General features: G+C 37.6%; 3 protein-coding genes across 6 annotated transcripts in view; all 3 read left to right on the top strand.

Moving 5' to 3' along the window:
- Positions 1–344: 344 nt before the first annotated feature.
- Positions 345–4,702, top strand: LOC131551154 (sulfotransferase 2B1-like). The gene is made up of 6 exons (XM_058793881.1): positions 345–635; positions 1,632–1,843; positions 1,915–2,041; positions 2,725–2,819; positions 3,517–3,697; positions 3,982–4,702. Exons 1-6 carry the CDS (start codon positions 497–499, stop codon positions 4,089–4,091), a joined length of 864 nt encoding a protein of 287 aa, XP_058649864.1. The 5' UTR covers positions 345–496; the 3' UTR covers positions 4,092–4,702.
- Positions 4,703–13,111: 8,409 nt separating this feature from the next.
- LOC131550769 (sulfotransferase 2B1-like) lies at positions 13,112–17,294 on the top strand. Its single transcript, XM_058793146.1, has 6 exons — positions 13,112–13,356; positions 14,565–14,776; positions 14,848–14,974; positions 15,211–15,305; positions 16,158–16,338; positions 16,504–17,294. Exons 1-6 carry the CDS (start codon positions 13,218–13,220, stop codon positions 16,611–16,613), a joined length of 864 nt encoding a protein of 287 aa, XP_058649129.1. The 5' UTR covers positions 13,112–13,217; the 3' UTR covers positions 16,614–17,294.
- wu:fj29h11 (uncharacterized) overlaps positions 16,566–22,031 on the top strand; it is a 52,652-nt gene continuing 47,186 nt past the window's right edge. The window contains exons 1-5 of one of the 4 annotated variants that reach the window (XM_058793142.1): positions 16,566–16,586; positions 18,108–18,274; positions 18,558–18,821; positions 21,179–21,421; positions 21,707–21,946. In XM_058793142.1, coding sequence (XP_058649125.1) covers positions 18,166–18,274; positions 18,558–18,821; positions 21,179–21,421; positions 21,707–21,946 — 856 coding nt within the window. In that variant the 5' untranslated portion in view covers positions 16,566–16,586; positions 18,108–18,165. Of the gene's footprint in view, positions 16,587–17,580; positions 17,745–18,107; positions 18,275–18,557; positions 18,822–19,826; positions 20,206–20,307; positions 20,403–21,178; positions 21,422–21,706; positions 21,947–22,031 lie in introns of those variants that run through there. The other 3 variants (XM_058793141.1, XM_058793143.1, XM_058793144.1) reach the window with 3 other exon arrangements.

Below are 22,031 nucleotides of genomic sequence, written 5' to 3'. Positions count from 1 at the left end.
CATTACTGCAATTTAAAATAGCTGTTTTCTCTGTGAATATATTGTAAAATGTACAATTTAGAATTTTCAGCATCACATGATCCTTCAGAAATCATCCTAATATGCTGCTCAAGAAGCATTTGTCAAAAAAGTCTGTGACTAAACTTACTGTGCATTATCAGTAACTTCATATTGTTGATATTCATGCTTGGAGACCATGCACTGTACCATGTATTATATCATAGAAGAGTTTTGCAGCAAACAGCTAAGAAAACAACTGTGTCAGCACAGGCATACTTATCAGGAACATGACCTTATTGCATAACAAGTTGATTCAAATGGTTATGACCTTCATTTGATTCCTTTACAACTTGACAAACAGTTGCGAAAGAGCCCGTTTACGATTTTGTGATTGCACACGAAGGAGGACTATATTTCACTGATTTCTCGCGGTAACGCAGGATCTACATCAGCTGTGAGTTTTAGTTCGCTGTTTATTTGTCGCGTGCTTCAGAAAATGACGGAGGCTGAGCTGTACTCGGTGTATAAAGGTGTGCACGTGCCGACGCATTTACACCCTTCAGAAAGTCTGAAATACTGCGAGGAGTTCACTTTCCGTCCAGACGACATCCTGATCGTCACTTACCCCAAATCCGGTGAGTCTCAGCAGGTTTAATGCATTCAGTGATGCAGACTATTGTAAAATGTCACTATTGAACATATAGGGTCGCTTCATAAATTTCAACCAAGACTGCTCTTGTGAAAGTGTTTAATTGTATTGAATGTGCACTTGTAGTAGATAATAGTAATGAAATAAAAGTGCACTTAAGTAGCTACTTTTTCTTAACACACTTAAGTAGTGCACTGTAATTAAAAGTTTTATTTTAAAATAAATCATAATCACATTTTAATACTCATTTATTGTGTTTTGAAGAAGCACTTATAGTTTGATGTGTTGGCTAACATACTAGCACATAAAGGTAAGGTACGTGATAATATTTTTAGCTGTTTTATATTACAAGTAAAGTTAATCTATTTTAAATGTACTAAATTGCAACTTCATCATTGCAAATGTGTAGCTAAATTATATTTAAATACATGACATTAAAGTACTATATTTTAGTTTATCATAAATGCTTGTCAGTGTATTATGCAGTAGTATGTCCTACTTAAAGTAATCAATCTTAAATTCAACAAATCACATTTTAATATAAATTTAAACTAGGCTATAATACATTTTATTTATTATTGGTTAGTATTATTGATTATAGCATTTGTCTGAAAACATTACATTTAGTTACAGTATGTTCTTTCAAAGTATATTATTTTCATAATATTATTCTTTATACTTATTACTGTTATTAAAGTTTTGATGAAGTGTACTATTTTCATACTTTTGAGTTTTACTCTCAAGATTTTAAAGCTAAATGTAGTTTTTTTTTTACTGTTGTATGGAGCTATGTCACAACTGTCCGTACAGGAAAATACAGTTGTTTGTTTGTTTGACTTTTTTTGTTGTTTGTTTTTAAAATCTAGGCTTTAATGCACGTGCCAAATTCTTATTAATGGTGGTTTTGAAACACTTTTAAGCCGTATTTCTCTGTTTTTGAATGACAGTAAGCTTGACCTGTGAGCTTTGCTTTGCTCGACAGGCACAACATGGATGCAGGAGGTGGTTCCTCTGATCGTGAGCGAGGGTGATCTGACTCCGGTGCTGACGGTGCCAAACTGGGACCGAGTGCCATGGCTGGAGGAGCACCGGGCGATCCTGCTCAATCTGGAGCAGAGACCTTCTCCACGCGTCTTTGCGACTCACTTCCATCGCTACATGATGAACGAGTCTTACTTCAAAACAAAGCCCAGGGTAAAAACCCACTGAATAAATCACACTGTGCGCTGTTTAATTAAATGCATTCAGATTATTGTGTGCTTCAGGTTCTTTATGTCATGCGTAACCCGAAAGACGTGTTCACGTCCTCATATCACTACTATGGAATGGCCTCATACCTGGTGAACCCAGGAACCCAAGACGAGTTCATGGAGAAGTTCCTCGATGGAAAAAGTATGCTCTCTTTACATTTGCATGTTAAATATGTTCCTTGAATGAGCATCTTAAAACAGCTATCTTTCAGTGTTCAAGTAATTTGAATTCGATTTCACCAAAAAAAAAAAAAAGACTGAATAAAATAACTAAAAATGAAAAATGTGCAACTTGTGGAGTAATTAAAATTGTGAATAAACAGATTCTACACAGAATATATATATATATATATATATATATATATATATATATACACATACATACAAAAAATGGCCAAAAATATATATTGGCTAAAATATGTAAAATATATGTTTTGTAAATTTCTGAAAATGTATTTCAAAAATGTAAATGTCTTTTTTTTTAAATATTTCAAAATGTATTTTGCCCTCCATATATTTCCGTCCAAGAAAATACATCACATTTGCAGAAAAACTATTTGTTGTCTATTATTATAACACGTGCACATACACTAGTCAACATTTGAAGTGGATCAAAACCTTTCATCTAAGTTGTCCTAAAACCAATACGATACCTGTTCTTGTCTTAGGACAACTTTGATGAACTGTTTTGATCCACTTCAAATGTTGACTACAGTATAATACATTTGAAAAATCTATAGGGACCCAAACTTTCCTCTTTGTTTTTTAATGTAGTTATTACAAGTTTTGTAAAACTGACTTAAGCATGATGTCTTTTATCCACAGTCATGTTCGGGTCCTGGTTTGATCATGTCAAAGGCTGGATTAACGCTGAAGAAAAGGAATCCATACTGTATATTTTCTACGAGGAGATGATTGCTGTAAGCTTCAGTTTATCACTTTATTTGTTTATGGGTTTCTGTAATCTTAAGATAACAGCAGAGTAAATGGCTTTGGCTTTACTCTTTTAAAAAATATACATTTTTAAAAATACTTACTACTTTGGTCAGAAGATTCCTCTGTTAAATGTCCTTTAAAACACCAAAATCAAAGTCTCAGAACACAGCTTTTGCAATCAGGAAAATGTCTTTTTATAGGTTTTATTTTATATTAACCTACAAATGTGAAAGCAAATTAAACGTAGCCATTCAAGTATAAAGGTTTCAGTCAAAGGTGTCAGCAGCTCTTCTAGAAACGATCAATCAGTGTGTCAGGTTATCTCACGATGACAGCATGTTGTAACTTTGCCAAGTAGTCCAGGGCCCTTTTCAAGGTCTCTCTCTGGTGCAATGACCGCTTGCTCATGTCCTTGTATCCTAAATTGAACTTATAGATGTCCAAAGTCCTCTTAAATCCTCCAGCAGAACGTCCTTTTCTCATTTCTCAAAGATCACATCAAATAAACAAACAGGCAGCATGATCACATACTATTCACATTAATAAACGGTCAAACCAAGGTGGATTTGAGATGATTTTCATTCTATTTTTTTTTTTTTTTTTTTTTGGTGCTATAAAATATTGAAATCCATATAAAGTGCTTCATGGTTCCTAACATGTGATCATACGCATCTTTGGCAGGATCTGAAAGGATCTGTAGAGAAAATTGCCAAGTTTCTTGGTAAATCTCTGAGTCCAGACGTGACGGAGAAGATCGCTGACCACTGCGTCTTCAAGAGCATGAAACAAAACAAAATGTCCAACCTTTCTCTGGTCCCAAATGAATTCATGGACCAGAAGAAATCTGAGTTCATGAGGAAAGGTAAAATCACATTATTCTGCTTAAAAGGGGACGGCAAAAATGATAAATCTGACATCATGTACTCACTTACATACAGTGAATGTGGACTGAGGCTTCACGCTTCAAAAAGTATGCAAAGCACCACAATAGTCTTCAAAAATAATCCATGGTCCAGTAGAGCAATAACCATATGATAACTCTGTTTGAGGAACAGATCATTCTAGATGAACGATCCCTTTTACTTCAGAGAATAGTTTCACTTGAATATCATGTGATTGTTCACTTGTCTGGTTTTATTCTGTCAGGAATTGCTGGTGACTGGAAGAATCTGTTCACTGAAGCCCAAGAGCAGCGATTTAATGCCGTTTACAAAGACAAGATGAAAGATGTGACGTTCAAGTTTATGTGGGACTAAAAAAACACATCTATTAATCATACTTGCTTTTAGGTGCACATTCACCACAAAAGACAAGTCTAGAAGAGACATTTTTTTATTTTTTTGAAAATTGCTTTTAAAGACCTTTTTAAAGAAAAGACAATGAAACGATTAATAATTAAATTAATAATAATAATTATTATTGACGTGTGTGATCTTTCCATTTTATTCGAATTTTGTGATTTCAAATATCGCCATACCTGACAATCATTATTGTACTCTTTATGGTATGTGCCTGCAAAATGGCTTGTTTTTTTGGTTTTTTAATTTATTGCATAATGTATGGAATAAATGGTTGGCTAGAATAAATACATAATTTTAGTTTAGGTTCTTCTAACTAAATGGTAATTTCTGATTTTTTTTTGTCCCCAGTAAAGATCATGATCTTACTGCCTTAAAGGGATAGTAAATGCTGACCAACATAACTTTTTAATCCGTCTAAATTCATAAACATCACCATTTGAACTTTAAGCATACTGAAGTTGATTTTAACATTTTACAGCATTTTAAACCACCAAATATCACCATTTCTTTGACTGAGCTTTGCATTTCTTGTTTTCATAATAAATGCAACACTTGCTATAAATACACTTTCTGATTCTTTTCTCCCATATTGTTGGTTGGGTAAATAAGTGATACTTCATTCCAATATATGAATTTTTCAATTAACAAATTATAATAAAGTTTTTAGCATATCACTCAAGTTATTGTCCACTCCATTATTCCTACTACAGTCACTTTAAATGAAAGCTGGAAAAAAAGACAATTAAATCGTAAAAATTACATCACTTACAAGGAAAACAAGTTGGGAATGTGAGTGAGATCCTGCGTTATTTCAGATGTCTGTTTTTGTTAATTGTATCTTTCCAATCTGATATGTAATGTGCCCTCTGTTTTCAAAAATTTGAAAGAAGTAGTCTAGTAAATATTTTAGAATTTAAATGCAAATATTCATTTGATAAACTTTCTTTGTTAGCTTATTTTTGTTCAGACAGAGTGGACAGTGAGATATACATAGCTAGTGGCTGTTAAAGTAATTTATGTTTAAGTTGAAGAAGCTTTTTTAAAATACTAATAATTCAGTCTAAATGAAGTATCTGAAAAAAAAAAAGAAGAAAAATGTAAAAAAAAAAAAAAAAAAAAGGAAAATGATGCATTGGCATGAAATGAAGTAAAAAAAAAAGTATGTATTTTCTAAGATAATGTATGAATTTTGTTTCATAAATCCTTAAAGTAATTTCCCTGAGCTTGACCAAAATCTTTGGTCTCTTCCGGACTGCCAAATTCAGAGATATATTACAGACATAAAATGCATGCTCTTGTAGACACTTTGACAATAACAAACAAGCTTGTACTGTACTGTGCCACTAATATTGCTCAATTTTGTGGTGTAAAACCACGTGCAAAACTTCTCTGTGCTTCGCTGTTGCTAACACTACAGCAAGGCAATCATTTTCAGTGGGGCATCAAAGAGCATGAAGTCTTGGCACAATAAAAAGAATGATTATGACGGCTTACTTTACACAACAAACAGTTTACGATGTGCTGCTGACATGAATGGACGAGGCCACATAGAAACAACATCCCTGCGAGCGAGTACAGTATGAGCCATCAGAACAGAAGCGACTCAAACAAGACGTATGTTAAATAATCACTAAAGTATATGATTAGATAAGAGTCAATGTCAATTCATTTTAATATGTTAATCGATAGGTCTATAAATGTACTTATTGATGGTCAGGTAGATGTAAGTAGTAACATGTAACGTTACGCTATTAGTTTTCTTTGTTTAAAGAGCTTAGACTTAGATTGTTTCTCTTGCAGATTAGAAATGCCTGCATGAAGCTCGTGTATAAATCTTTTTCACATTATTTTATATCAGCTGTAGTTTATATGAGACTTTTTAGAGAGTTTCTTCATTTCATACTTGAATGGCGAGTGGTCGTCTGCTTCATTTTTCTTTTTACTCTCACAGGCCAAAGACATGTACACTGCCAACATGCATGTTATTGCCACAATCCCTTAGCCTACTCTCCAGTGAGTACTGAATGCATAAATCATACTATTTGACATCTACCATAAGTCAGACGTAAAATAAAACATCCTGTGTTTTTCAGGATAATGCTTTCCTGAAGGATGCCCAGTAACACTTTACAATACGGGTGCACAAATATGCATTAAATAATGCTTAATAATGCACAGATAATCATGAGTTAATGTATAAATCATGAAGAACTAAACCATTTATTAATGATTACTGCATCAGCAACTAATGAACATTCGATATGATTCAAAGATTAAGTAATCGATAAATTGTTATCAGTTAAATGCGTCATAATATATTAACTACCTAATAACTTATTTTATTAACTAATTGTTACGTAAAGAACGAGGATACAATCTGCAAGTAAACTGTTTATTGAAAGTCAAAATGGAATGAGATAGATCCGGGTGATGCAGGCGGTGGCACAGGGACTTTGATGGTCAGACGTGGCGTGATGGATGAAGTGCAGCGTGCTCTGATGACGGATGACGGGAACCAGACACATAGACGATCCAACAAGACGTGAAACCGGAACACAGGAACTGAAGACGGGACACGAAGCACAGAAACAGGCTCAGACAACATAGACTTCATGAAAACGATCTGACAAAGGAGATGAGAAGGTGGTAAGTATTTATAGGAGGTGAGATGAGTGGCAGCTGGTGACGAAGAGTGATTGCAGCTGGATACTGATCAACGGTAACGATCCGGACACACCCACTCACATGTAAACAACAAAGCACGAGACTAGAGAGACATTGGATCTATGAACCGTGACAGTACCCTCCCCTAGGAACGCCTCATGGCGTTCCCAGGGCCTACCTGTCGATTGTAATCATCGATAAGGGAGTGATCCAGAATGTCTCTAGCGGGTACCCAACTTCTCTCCTCTGGACCGTAACCTTCCCAGTCCACCAAGTACTGGAATCCGCGTCCCCTCCGCCTTGAGTCCAGCACACGATTGACCGAATAAGTGGGTTCTCCATCTACGAGTCGCGGCGGGGGAGGAACCGGTGTTGGCGGATTAATACGAGAATGAAATACGGGTTTAATTTTGGATACATGAAAGACGGGGTGAATCCTCCTGTACACTGGAGGCAGGTTGAGGCGGACTGCCACCGGACTAATGATCTTGGTGACAGTAAATGGGCCAATGAATTTGGGAGCAAGTTTATTAGACACGGAGCGGAGAGGAATGTTCTTGGTAGAAAGCCACACTTTTTGACCAGCGACGTATACGGGAGGCCTAGACCGGTGGCGATCGGCTTTGGCCTTGGTGCGCAACCCCACCTGGAGTAGAGTCTCACGGGCTCTAGTCCATGTGCGATGACACCTCTGGACGAAGGCGTGAGCGGAGGGGACCGCGACTTCGGATTCCAGACTAGGAAAAATTGGTGGCTGGTACCCTCGCTACACTCAAACGGAGATAGGCCCGTAGATGACACTGGCAACGTGTTGTGGGCGTACTCCACCATAGAAAGTTGTTGACTCCATGAGGAAGGATTCTTGGAAACCAAACATCGTAACGTTCTTTCCAAATCCTGGTTGGCTCTCTCAGTTTGGCCATTGCTCTGGGGGTGGAACCCTGAGGACAGACTGACAGTCGCCCCCAGAAGCTTACAAAATTCTCGCCAAAATTTGGACACAAATTGGGGTCCTCTGTCAGAGACCACGTCCGTCGGGAGGCCATGTAACCGAAAGACATGGTCAACGACAATCATCGCTGTCTCCTTGGCTGAGGGTAATTTGGGCAAGGGAATGAAATGAGCCGCCTTCGAGAACCGGTCCACCACGGTCAAAACTACCGTGTGACCCTGAGAGGGGGGGAGGGCGGTAACAAAATCTAGCGCGATGTGGGACCAGGGTCTCGAAGGGACCGGCAGCGGTTGGAGTAACCCATCTGGGGTCGATTGGAAGTCTTACCAGTGGCACAAACTGAGCAAGCCAAAACAAAATTGTGAATGTCACGAGCCATGAGCGGCCACCAGAATCGTTGCTTGACTAAAAATCTAGTGCGAGTAACTCCTGGATGACAAGCCACATTGGAAGAATGCCCCCACTGAATGACGCTGGACCTCAGACCCTCAGGCACAAATAAACGATTCGGTGGGCAACCGACCGGAGGCGTTACCCCTTCTAAGGCCTTCTTGACCTTCGATTCGACCTCCCATACAAGTGTGGAGATGAATAGAGTCTCCGGTAAAATGCACTCGGGAGTAGACGGGCGTTGAACGATCAAAATGCGCGATAAAGAATCGGGTTTGATGTTTTTGGAGCCCGGCGGTACGAGAGAGTAAAATCGAAACGACCGAAAAAAAGTGCCCACCGAGCCTGCCTGGAGTTCAATCTTTTAGCCGTCCGAATGTATTCTAAGTTCTTGTGATCGGTCCAAACGATAAAAGGTACCCCCGACCCTTCTAACCAGTGCCGCCACTCCTCCAATGCTAACTTGACTGCCAACAACTCTCTGTTCCCAATGTCATAATTGCGTTCGGCAGGAGATAGACGATGAGACAAAAACGCGCAAGGATGCATCTTGTCGTCTGAGAGAGAGCGTTGGGATAACACTGCTCCTACCCCCACCTCTGATGCATCGACCTCCACCACGAACTGACGTGATGAATCAGGGGTTATCAGAATGGGGGCTGAAACGAAGCAACCCTTCAGTTTGGCAAACGCAGCCTCGGCTGCGTCTGACCACCTGAACGTCGTTCTGGGGGAGGTCAAGGCGGTCAGAGGTGCGGCTAGTTGGCTGAAGTTGCGAATAAACGCCGGTAGAAATTGGCGAACCCCAGAAATCTCAGTAGGGCCTTACGAGACTCTGGACTTGGCCACTCTACCACAGCCTTGATCTTCTCAGGATCCATGCGCATTCCCTCAACCGACACGATGTACCCTAGGAATGGAACAGACTGTGCATGAAAATCGCATTTCTCCGCCTTGACAAAAAGCCCATTCTCTAGCAACCTCTGAAGCACTCGTCGGACGTGCTGCACGTGTTCCTGGAGAGAAGAAGAAAAAATCAGTATGTCGTCCAGGTAGACATAAATGAACTGATCTATCATATCTCGCAGCACATCATTGACGAGTGCCTGGAAGACCGCTGGACTATTGGAAAGCCCGAAAGGCATAACCAAGTATTCAAAATGTCCTCTGGGGGTGTTAAACGCGGTCTTCCACTCATCCCCCTCCCTGATGCGGACCAAATGATAAGCATTACGTAAGTCTAATTTTGTGAAGATGGATGCTCCTTGCAACCTCTCGAAGGCTGAAGACATCAACGGCAAAGGATAAGTATTCTTTACCGTGATGTTGTTCAACCCCCGGTAGTCAATACAAGGTCGCAGAGATCCGTCCTTCTTCCCCACAAAAAAAAACCCCGCCCCCGCTGGAGAAGAGGAAGGGCGAATGAACCCTGTTGCTAGAGAATCAGAAATATATTTCTCCATAGCCTCCCTCTCTGGTGTCGAGAGTGAATATAACTTGCCCTTGGGCGGAGCCGTACCTGGTAATAAATCTATGGCACAGTCATAGGGACGATGCGGAGGGAGAGAAGCAGCCCGAGACTTACTGAACACCTCCTTCAGGTCCAGGTACTCCGTGGGCACGTTAGACAGATCCACTGCCTCCTCCTGCAACACAGGGACAGAAACAGACGGACAGGCAGACAATAGACAAGACTTATGACACTGGTTACTCCACGAAGACACAGACTTAAGCTGCCAGTCCACTTTAGGGTTGTGACGGGTGAGCCAAGGGTGACCAAGGACAATGGGTGCAAGGAGTGTCCAGGATATAGAAAGAGATGATTTCAGTGTGGTTGCCTGATGTGATGAGGGTGATGTCTTCTGTGGCAAAAGTGATGGTGGGAAGTTCTTGTCCATTGAGTGCGTGTACAGCAATCTGATGTGTGAGGGGTTTGAGGGAATCTTGAATTGGCGTGCGAATGAGTGGTCCATGAAATTACCTTCTGCCCCGGAGTCCAAGAGTGCTTGACAGTCGTGAGTGAGTGTTGACCATCTCAGTCTTACCGGGAGAAGGGTAGATGTTGATGAGGTCTTCTCAGCAGAGATCCCACCCGACAGTAGCCTCATACTTACTATCGGGCTTGGCCTTTTACCGGACAGTTGTTAGCATAGTGTCCGGCCCCTCCACAGTATAAGCAAAGGCCCTGGGACCTCCGCCTTTCCCTCTCCTCCCGGGAAAGCCGAGCTCGACCAACCTGCATGGGCTCGTGATCGCCGACGGGCTGACCGCCCCCGCCTCCAAATCGTGGACCCTCGGCACCTGCCAGAGGGCATCTACTCGTAGCGTGACCTCCCACTCGGGCTAGTCGAGCATCAACTCTGAGGGCTAAGGCAATGAGTTCATTAAGAGATTGAGGCAGGTCCAAAGCATAGATCTCTCTCTGGACGCGGTCAGCCAGCCCATGCAGGAACATGTCCCACTGCGCCTCCTCGTTCCATTTGCTCTCCGCTGCTAGGGTCCGGAACTCTATTGAAAAGTCTGACACTGACCTCTCTCCTTGCCGTAAATCAGCCAGCATTCTTGCAGCTTCTCTTCCGCCGGCTGCCCGGTCGAAAACTCTTTTCATCTCAGCGGAGAGCTCCTGGAACGAGACGCAGCACGGATCTTCATTCTCCCACACCGCCGTTCCCCATAACGCCACTTTCCCAGTCAGGAGGGGGAGTACAAAAGCGACTTTGGATCGCTCGGTCTGGAAAGTCTTGGGTTGGAGAGAAAAATGCATGGAACACCGGGTTAGAAAGGCTCTGCAAAATTTTGGATCACCTGAATAGGGCTCTGGGGTTGGTAGGCGTGGCTCCGACTGGGATGGGCTCTCCGATGGTGTAGGGGGAGCGGCCGGTGTTGGCGGCGCAGTGGGAACTCGTAGCTGTTGGATCTGCTGGGTGAGCTCGGACACCTGCGCCACTAACACCTGAACAGCGCGACCAGTATCGTGTAAATTCTTTTCTTGAATGTCCAAACGAGCCATGCTGTTGCTCAAACAGTCCTCCATGGTTGGCGCTGATGTACTCGCTGTATCCATTCTTGGTCAGATCGTTCTGTTACGTAAAGAACGAGGATACAATCTGCAAGTAAACTGTTTATTGAAAGTCAAAATGGAATGAGATAGATCCGGGTGATGCAGGCGGTGGCACAGGGACTTTGATGGTCAGACGTGGCGTGATGGATGAAGTGCAGCGTGCTCTGATGACGGATGACGGGAACCAGACACATAGACGATCCAACAAGACGTGAAACCGGAACACAGGAACTGAAGACGGGACACGAAGCACAGAAACAGGCTCAGACAACATAGACTTCATGAAAACGATCTGACAAAGGAGATGAGAAGGTGGTAAGTATTTATAGGAGGTGAGATGAGTGGCAGCTGGTGACGAAGAGTGATTGCAGCTGGATACTGATCAACGGTAACGATCCGGACACACCCACTCACATGTAAACAACAAAGCACGAGACTAGAGAGAGACATTGGATCTATGAACCGTGACACTAATGAAGTAAATTCATATGTTAATTACCACATTGGGTCGAAGCCAGTTGTCTGCTTTAATTAATCATTATTAACTATTAACTAATTGTTAAGTAATATGTCATTGTGGTTATAGATTTTGAATTAGTTAGTTAGTCGAGTGCCTCAACAAGTAAATTCATAACATAATGATACCCATGCAAATCATTAGTTAATGATTAATTAAAGCAGACAACTGGAAGTTTAAAAGCATGGCTTCGACTCAATGTGGTAATTAACATATGAATTTACTTCATTAGTTAATAAAATAAATGATTAGATACTTAATATATTATGACGCATTTAACTGATAACAATTTATTGATTACTTACTCTATGAATCATATCGAATGATCATTTGTAATCATAATCATCAATTAGTACACTTACCCGAATTTTATTACAAAATATGGCTTTTTTTGTAAACGAAAAAGAATTTAACAAAGTAATTAAGGCTATTCCCAGTGGTATAATCATTTTAATCAAATTCTCTGACGTAAATATCAATGATATAAACCTACAAAATCCCCAACTTTTTGTAAATGGTCTTTCATTTTTTGATAAACGTTTTAATAACAGTTTTATAAGAAACTCCTTTAATGTTGGATCCAGTCCTCCATGTGAATCAAAATGGCTTAAACCTCATTGTATATCTTGGCACAGCATTTGGATGTTACCATATAAATATGTATTTTCTAATAAAGTAAAATAAGTACTTTACAAAATTATTCACAGATGTTATCCTGTAAATGCAACTGTTAGCAGATATATTCATAGTGTTTGTGATAAATGTACCTTCTGTAAAATATATGTTGAAGATATTGAACGTTTATTTTTGTTTTGCCCTTTTTCTATTTCATTTTGAGTTGACTTTAAAGTAGACATAACAAAAAAAAAGTAAACAAAGCCTTTAATTTAGAATTGCTTTGTTTTCAAAACCCATCTTTTTCTGATAAACAAATTTACATTATCAATCTGTTAATTATCTTAGCAAAGTTTTATATTCATAAGTCAAAAGTAATTCAAAAGAAACCATCATATATTACATTTTGTAACACTGATCTTAAAATATACTTTGAGACCCTTTCTAATATAAGATCACCAAATAAAAAGCTTAGAAAAACAATACAATTCTAAAGCTTTTCAAATTTATGTAACTGCCCTAAGGTATGTATAATTTTTTATTTTTTTATTTTATTTTATCCTTTTTTATTTTATTGTTTAATTTATATGTTTGTATTCATTTTGTTTTGTTGTTGTTGTTATTCTGTTTTGAATGCTTTTGAGATGTACAACATTGCCCTATGTTTGCCTTGTGCTATTGTGTAATAAACTGAATTAATTTTTAAAAAATTATAATTATATATATATATATATATATATTAAAAAAACTTTGGCCGTATATCCTCCACCTATTGGACGCATCCGGAACAACAGGGCCGGGTCTGCATTCCTGGAGTTCTCGCGCTATCACAGCATATAGTTGAGTTTTAGTTCGCTGTTTATTTGTCGCGTGCTTCAGAAAATGACGGAGGCTGAGCTGTACTCGGTGTATAAAGGTGTGCACGTGCCGACGCATTTACACCCTTCAGAAAGTCTGAAATACTGCGAGGAGTTCACTTTCCGTCCAGACGACATCCTGATCGTCACTTACCCCAAATCCGGTGAGTCTCAGCAGGTTTAATGCATTCAGTGATGCAGACTATTGTATAAGAGTAACTCGGCAGATAGTAGCCTAAACCTGCAAGTTGTGTGGTTCGTTAATTGCAGCTGTTGACAGCCACAGTTCACACCTATATACTGTATACTGTATACTGCATTAACCGGTTTACTGCTGATGATAAACAATGCATTTGTTACAGTAGGCCAATCTGTAAGTCTGTTAGCGTTAACATGCAGGTAAACAAATTCAATATTTATATTTTTGGTGTTCAAATTGTTTTTATTTAGTTTTTATTACTAGCTTTTTATCCAGTGCAGTTTGGGAAAAACTGGGGAAATGTTTAATGCATTTCATGATGTTGACATCAAAAATGGTGCATTTAATGGTAAGTTTAAAATAAGTTCGGTAAAACATAATCTAAAAAGTAGTCAGAATAGATTACCTAAAATGAGTAACTTAGATTACATTACATTAACTACAGTTTTCATCATGTAATCAGTAACAGACTACAATTTGCAAGTAATCTACCCAGCAGGCCAGCACTGTAAATTAAAAGTCTTCCTACGACAAAATGTTATGTTTAATTAAATGTGTTACTTGCAGTTTCTTGTGAAATTAACTGTTTTCTTAGTGAAAATTGCCAACAATTGAACACTTAATGCTTTAGAAGTATTCTTCATTAACTAATATTTGTAAAGTGTTACCAAGTAACTTTCTAGATTTGAGTGTAAAAATACAATGGTAAATTATAATTGTCGTGAAAGTGCACTCAGTAACTGAAAGTTACTCTAACAAAACTATTGCTTGCAGAAAATCCAATTGGGATTTATGTTTAAGATAAAATAAATGCAGAAAGACAATCTTTGTACTCCAGAATGCTGTCTAGGTTGGCAGCTCACTACATAGTCTTTTTGCACTTCCACACGCTCTTGTTTCATGACTAAATCAGCTTTGGAGTGGAATGTTTGTAATGTAGAAACATGGCTGTGCATGTTATTACCTGTTTAAATGAGTTCAGAGTGTTATTAACTGGGCAGCAGATCATTTCATCATGTGGGTCAGTGTCATAGGAGAGTCAAAAACAACTTTAGACTTAAAAATGCACGTGCCAAATTCTTATTAATGGTGGTTTTGAAACACTTTTAAGCCGTATTTCTCTGTTTTTGAATGACAGTAAGCTTGACCTGTGAGCTTTGCTTTGCTCGACAGGCACAACATGGATGCAGGAGGTGGTTCCTCTGATCGTGAGCGAGGGTGATCTGACTCCGGTGCTGACGGTGCCAAACTGGGACCGAGTGCCATGGCTGGAGGAGCACCGGGCGATCCTGCTCAATCTGGAGCAGAGACCTTCTCCACGCGTCTTTGCGACTCACTTCCATCACTACATGATGAACGAGTCTTACTTCAAAACAAAGCCCAGGGTAAAAACCCACTGAATAAATCACACTGTGCGCTGTTTAATTAAATGCATTCAGATTATTGTGTGCTTCAGGTTCTTTATGTCATGCGTAACCCGAAAGACGTGTTCACGTCCTCATATCACTACTATGGAATGGCCTCATACCTGGTGAACCCAGGAACCCAAGACGAGTTCATGGAGAAGTTCCTCGATGGAAAAAGTATGCTCTCTTTTACATTTGCATGTTAAATATGTTTCAATGAGCATCGTAATAGAGCGAACATAAACCGAAGTACAAAAGTAAGGCGTGCAATATTTTCTGTTCTCATGCATAGTTGTTAGCAAGCAAGATATCAGCTGGAATATGCTTTTGCATATTGAGATTACAGATTGTGAATGTCTTTGCTCTGTAAAGGAATGATTTGAGCTTTTAAGCATGATGTCTTTTATCCACAGTCATGTTCGGGTCCTGGTTTGATCATGTCAAAGGCTGGATTAACGCTGAAGAAAAGGAATCCATACTGTATATTTTCTACGAGGAGATGATCGCTGTAAGCAGAACTGAACGTGCAGCTTCACTTCATTGCTTTATTTTTACTACATGTGCAGCAGAGTACATAGGTTTCTATAACCTTGAAATATTGTAGGTAAACTACTTGGACTTGCTCATGAATGAAACAGTTTCTTTCATCTTTCATCCTGAAGTTTCTCCTGTACTGTACTTGCAGATAAGAAAATCTGCATCCCTTCTTTGCTTAATTAATTTTGGTAACACTTTACTTAAAGCCTTTATGTATAATGCAGTATAAAGGGCTATTAAATGCATTATAATTGTATTACATTATATGTTGTCATAAATAATTAAAACCGAATTTAAAATGCATAGTGAAGCAATGAATTGATAAGTATTAACTATGGTTACAATTATTCAAGAGATTGTACAATGCATTATAAGGTGCATTACAAGGCATAATTGATGCATTGAAGGTACTTTTATAATGCATTATACATGAAGGCTTTAAGTAAAGTGTTGCATTATTTTATTATATTTATTTTATTATTGCACTTAGGCATGAAGTAGTTTGTAAACATGTACTTTCCAAGATATTAAAACTCTGATAACTTTTACAGTGCAAAATATAACTTGATATGAATTCTCATTTACACACTTGTTTGTTTGTTTGTTTATTATACATAAGCTTTTTTCCATTCTATTATTTTCTAGTTTCTCACCACAAATGATAGACTTTCTGTCATTCCACAAAACCAAAGCTTAGGTAGTTCTGGAGATATTTGTCTTTGGCCTTGAGGAAAAAATCAGTGTTTTTTTTTTTTTTTTAATATTGAAATCCTTGCAAAGTGCTTCTTAGCTCCTAACATGTGATCATACGAATCTTTGGCAGGATCTGAAAGGATCTGTGGAGAAAATTGCCAAGTTTCTTGGTAAATCTCTGAGTCCAGACGTGACGGAGAAGATTGCTGACCACTGCGTCTTCAAGAGCATGAAACAAAACAAAATGTCCAACTTTTCTTTGGTTCCAGAAGAATACATGGACCAGAAGAAATCTGAGTTCATGAGGAAAGGTAAAGTATACAGTATAATCATACAGTTAATGTAAAGTCAAGTGAGTAAAATGAGTTTTCAACTTATACAGCATCGTTACACTATTGTTTCAATTGAATATCAGGTGATTGTATCCAGATGTGCCAAATTGACTCGAGGTCACTTGTCTTGTTTTGCTCTGTCAGGAATTGCTGGTGACTGGAAGAATCTGTTCACTGAAGCCCAAGAGCAGCGATTTAATGCCGTTTACAAAGACAAGATGAAAGATGTAATGTTCAAGTTTATGTGGGACTGAAAAAATAATCGTACTTGCTTTTAATAAGCACATTAACCCTGTTATCACAGACAGGTCTATAACAGAACATTTGACCTGTTCAATGTGTGATGTTTATTTTATATAACTGTCCCTTTTATGTATATCACCGTTTTTTATAACAAAATAATGTTGAACAAATGCACTATAATTACTAATGTAATACTGAGGAGTAATTACTACCTTATATAATAATAAATTTGATTATATTCATATATCATTTAGATTAATTTTTAAGCTTTTGTTGCATTCATTTTTATTTGTAAGTCTAATACATGCATAGTTTATACACAGTGTTGTTAATTACTCTAAAAACGTAATTATTACTAGATACTAATTATATCTTCAACAGTGTAATTAGAACTAATTACTCTCTCTAGGTATTGCATTATTAATTGCTAATCACATTCTAAATGCTATATCAACCTTGACCAGTTGAGCAATACAAGGATAGATATGAAACTTCTCTTTTAATTCGTTAAAATAAATAATAGCTATACAATTACTTAAATTATTCTCGAACTGACTAAAGTATTTAAAGGGAGAAAAAACATTCATTTTAACATTAGATGTTAAATCCACTATTGTTTGATGTAGTATTGTTCTATAGTTTATATTTAATGCTGGTTACATCAGAAGCAACTGTAATTAAATTACATTAAAAAAATGAAGAGTATATCATACGTTACTTTTTCTAGGGAAAAGCAATTAAATCACAGTAGTGAATTACTTAGTAATGCATTGCACCCAACACTGTTTATACATGCATACATATATATATATATATATATATATATATATATATATATGGGACATGTATTATCAGCTTTCACATTTTTGATAAGCTCGTAAATGTAAATATGAACGATACTTTTCCACACCACTAGAGGGCGGCGGCGCTCCGCTAATGCGAAACTACAAAGGCGCGGAACCAAAGAAGAAGAAGCTTAGAAACCGCTCGCGCTATGAGACGGAATAAATCCGGAGTCAGGCTCATTCACATGTTTGGCGTTCAAGTAGCTAAAATATTTTACAAGAGAACAGATTGTAGCCACTATTTTGCGTTTTTAGATATTTATAATTTAAGAGAAAACTGGCGCGATGTTTCTAAAGGTACCTATTTTAGCTGCAAAAGTACATTTTTAAGCAACATACCTGCGTTGTGTTGTCTTTTTAGAAAGCTGTAATTTTAAGTATTACAAATCACTATTAATTCGATGTACTTTCCCCTCTGACAGAAATTTAAAAGCCACAATTTAATGATTTAAAATATCGCTTTACATTGAATCGGGTTTAGTGTCACCCTGCTATTAGAGATTCATATCAACAGGGAATCGTTTGAAGAAGTGGCTGATCTGTTTTATGAATCAAATGATAAATCCTCATCGGATTCGTTTTTAAATCTGACATGTCAGGCAGTTTTTCTGAGGCAATTGCAAAACAACTGAACTGAAATGTTTTTGTTTAAACTCTCAGTGAATTTTATACCTGGAGAATATCTTGTTTTAAATGAGAAGAAAAAGATCAGAAGACGATGGCAAATAAACAGGGAATGAGCAGCGGCCCTCGGAGACATCACGGGCCCCTGGTGAGGTCAAGGGCCTCGGATGAAGCACTGCCCTCGACATCAGGAACAGACCAAAGTATTGTGCATTTCATTTCTCTTTGGTGGCCTTTACAGCTCATTTTACATAGAGGTTATATGTAGTTTTTCTTTTATAGCACTTACTCTAGTTTTTTGCAGAAAACATTAATTTCACATAAGAAATATTTTAAAATAATGATAATTTTGTGTGCCAGAATATACACCAGGGATCACACAGTCATGGAAAACCTGGAAATATAAATAAAATATAATTTTTTAATGGAAATGAAATCTCAAATTTTTCCAGTTTTGCCATTTACAACTGAATCTTGCTTTATCAGGCCCCTCATTGCAAACACTGAAAGAGGAGGTTGTCAACCTAATACAGAGCTTTCCAGATGGAATCGAAGTGTCCAGGTTAATCTTTATGTACAGGAGGGTCTACGGCCGGAGGTTTGGACCGTTAAGCAGTTATGGTTTGGAAGGCCTTCAGGAGCTTTTTGAAGAGCTTAGTGACCAAGTGCGCGTGGAAAGGATTTACAATAAAAACATTATCAAATCTGTAAACCCTGTTCAGAGGACTCTACAGCTTCCCGTGTTTCAAGGTATGAACTGAAAGCACTGCCTTAAAGGGATAGTTCACCCAAAAATGAAAATTTGATGTTTATCTGCTTACCCCCAGGGCATCCAAGATGTAGGTGACTTTGTTTCTTCAGTAGAACACAAACGAAGATTTTTAACTCAAACCGTTGCAGTCTGTCAGTCATATAATGGCAGTCAATGGGACTCACGGCTTTGAGAGTCAAAAAAACATACACAGACAAAACCAAATTAAACCCTGCAGCTCGTGACGATACATTGAGGTCTAAAGACACGAAACGATCGGTCTGTGCAAGAAACTGAACAGTATTTATATTGGTTTTTATATTTATAAGCCGTGAGTCCCATTGACTGCCATTATATGACTGACAGACTGCAACGGTTTGAGTTAAAAATCTTCGTTTGTGTCATCTTGGATGCCCTGGGGGTAAGCAGATAAACATCAAATTTAAAATTTTTGGGTGAACTATCCCTTTAATTTCCTTGATTTGTTTATATGGGGTGGGTGAGTCTGTGATCTGGACTGGTAAACAAAAAATTGATCCCTGTGGGACCATTCATGAACCAAAACCATTCAACACAAGATAAGGAGGAAAAGTTATAGTATAATTTTCAGTGAATATTTAAAATCCCAAAAATCTAAATTCGTTGAAAATAGAACTACTGGCAGAAGTACTGCTACATTTCTCCAAATCTGAAGAAGAAACAAACAAACATTTTGGATGGCCTGATGGTGAGAACATTTCCAGCACATTTTAATTCATGGGTGAACCACTCCTTTAAATATTTTGAGTGACGTAACATAAATAATTCTTATCTTATTATGGACTTGTATCTAATTTTCTGTCTCTAAATTGTGTGTTTATATAATCAAATAACTCAATATATTATATCAGCTTTTGTCATTGGCCTCCCAAAAACACTAACTGCAAGTTACTCTGAATAAAAGCATCTGTTAAACAACAAAAATAACCATTTAAAACAATATAGGAAATCCATTTTGGAAGTGTTTTTATTTTCTCAACAACTGCAAATTGAGTCAGATTAAGCATACACTGTTCTTACTAAGAATTTGCTGTTAGTTCATCAGTTTGGGATCAACAGTCTTTTGATTTTATTTTCCTTCTTATCCCTTTAATTGGCAAGCCAGTTAAGTATCGTGTTTCAGGAAATGTAACGGCGTATGTTGAGTCACATGACTTCTCTCAGAACACAGAGTTTTAGATCAGCTGAGAGAGAGAGAGCGAGCGAGCGCATGCAGGAAAACGAAACCTAAGCCTGTGACTCATGCCTTCCTCAAAGATTCCACACAAACACATTACATGCTCACTGTGTTGATATGAAGTCTTACAGCATTTTAAACATTTCTAACGGTCTCTGTTCAAACAGGTAGGATCTTCTTCAGACAGATAATGGTTTCTTTGTTTTCTAAAAATGAGAGTAATACTGAATCCATTTGCATGACTTTCAGTTTTGTTTCTCATGATGCAGTGCATATTTATGATGAAGGGAGAGACTAGTATAAAACAGCACACAATAAATTAGTGATTCAGTTTGGACAGGCATTCACTGAGTACAAACACAGGGTAAGACCTATGCTATTTTTTTTAAATAACCTTTTTCAAATGTTTGTCATTTGCCGTTTATATTATTTCCATTCTATTTTCTTAGTATATTTCAAAAGGCTTATATAATAGCACTTGGCCTTATTAGTTAACTACTAAACCATAATAAACAGCATTTATTAATCTTAATTTCAATATTTACTAATACATTTTTAAAACCAAATATCGTATGTTAACATTCTTAATAGATTGTAAAGTAAAAGAAAATTGTATTTCTGTCAACTGACATCAACAAAGATTGATAAATGCTTGTTAGTTCATGTCATGTTAATGAATTATCTAATGAGACCTAACTGTAAAGTGTTACCAGTTTTATTTGGTCATAAATTATAAACAATGTTACTGTGAGCTGCATTAAGTACTGAGATATGATGTAGTCTGTATGTAGTTATTTAGCTACAAACGCATCGTTTTTCTTGATTAATTTACGATATTTATAACTTTGAATCTAACATACAGTATATTAGGCAATAATTATGATCCCAAGCCATTCTTTGCTTTGTTTTAAGGATTGGTTTTCAACACTTAAGGAAAAGTTTGATGTCAATGATCATTTATCTTTTGGAGTTACATTTTTTTAAAATTTGATTTATGCTTTTTTTTTAATTTTAATCATTGCTGACTTTGTCTCTGAGGAACTTGATATTCATAAAATTTTTTGAAGATAAATGCCAAATTATTATTTATTTAGGTCTAAACAAATTCTACTCTGAATAATGTTTGTACTGTTTTTACAGATGTAAATATGGATGATGCTCCTAAGAACGCAATTTGTAAGAAAGTTATCAAATTATTGAAAAAGCATCCTCAAGGAATTCCTCTTAATAAATTAGCAAAGGTCTTTGCTCAGAAACATAAACAGGCCCTTTTGCCAGCTGAACTGGGGTTCCCATCAATGGAAACCTTTGTGGACTCTCTTAGCAAGGATCTGTTGGTGGAAGATGGTGTGATCTTTCACAAATGCAACATAGTTCTTACAGGTACTGATTTTACAGTGTGACTTCTAGATTCATTATTTGCATTAATGTATCTAAGAAATAACTGTTTTGTAAAGGATTTCTCAAACACAGCCCTGTAATAAAAACAGAAGTAGTGGATTCCTGTTTTGAAGGGCATTACACAAGGAAACAGCATTTTTGAAAAACAGATTAAAAGTAGTCTAATGTTAACCTGAGTAGGATTTAAAGTAGTGAATCACTTGTTATACAGTCAGGAAAGCCTACCTCCAATTCCTTAAATTATCGTGACTGTCACATTTTTTACAGGTGAAGACTTTGAAAAAAGTTGCAGAGATGTTGTGGATTTGGTAAAAAGCCACCAGGAAGGCATTCCTCTTTCAAAAATAGCAGTATTTTATAATAGGGAATATGGGAGGCCTCTGAGAAAGAAAGAACTTGGGTTCTCGTCGATAGCAGATTTAATTGAGACTCTCAACCAAGAGCTATGTGTAGAAGATGGCCAAATTTTCTACAAAATTGCCGAGCCTGAAGCTTCAACCCATACAGGTAATGGTTTGTTGCTTATGTTGCAATATAATAGTTCTGTCATTCACTGTCATGTGGTCCTCATATGTGTTTTATTCTTTTCTCA

This window comes from Onychostoma macrolepis, chromosome 12 (assembly GCF_012432095.1).
Source record: "Onychostoma macrolepis isolate SWU-2019 chromosome 12, ASM1243209v1, whole genome shotgun sequence".
In the NCBI taxonomy this organism is placed as follows: Eukaryota; Metazoa; Chordata; class Actinopteri; order Cypriniformes; family Cyprinidae; genus Onychostoma; species Onychostoma macrolepis.
Note: the sequence above shows the minus strand (reverse complement) of the source record. Positions and strands in the feature narration are given on the sequence as shown.

What these genes read in the sequence shown, in the direction of transcription:
- LOC131551154 (XM_058793881.1), top strand. Translation starts at nt 497, where the DNA reads ATGACGGAGGCTGAGCTGTACTCGGTGTATAAAGGTGTGCACGTGCCG. An exon ending in CGTCACTTACCCCAAATCCG is followed by an intron (nt 636 to 1,631) that starts GTGAGTCTCAGC and finishes TTTGCTCGACAG; the next exon opens with GCACAACATGGATGCAGGAG. An exon ending in TCTACGAGGAGATGATTGCT is followed by an intron (nt 2,820 to 3,516) that starts GTAAGCTTCAGT and finishes CATCTTTGGCAG; the next exon opens with GATCTGAAAGGATCTGTAGA.
- LOC131550769 (XM_058793146.1), top strand. Translation starts at nt 13,218, where the DNA reads ATGACGGAGGCTGAGCTGTACTCGGTGTATAAAGGTGTGCACGTGCCG. An exon ending in CGTCACTTACCCCAAATCCG is followed by an intron (nt 13,357 to 14,564) that starts GTGAGTCTCAGC and finishes TTTGCTCGACAG; the next exon opens with GCACAACATGGATGCAGGAG. An exon ending in TCTACGAGGAGATGATCGCT is followed by an intron (nt 15,306 to 16,157) that starts GTAAGCAGAACT and finishes AATCTTTGGCAG; the next exon opens with GATCTGAAAGGATCTGTGGA.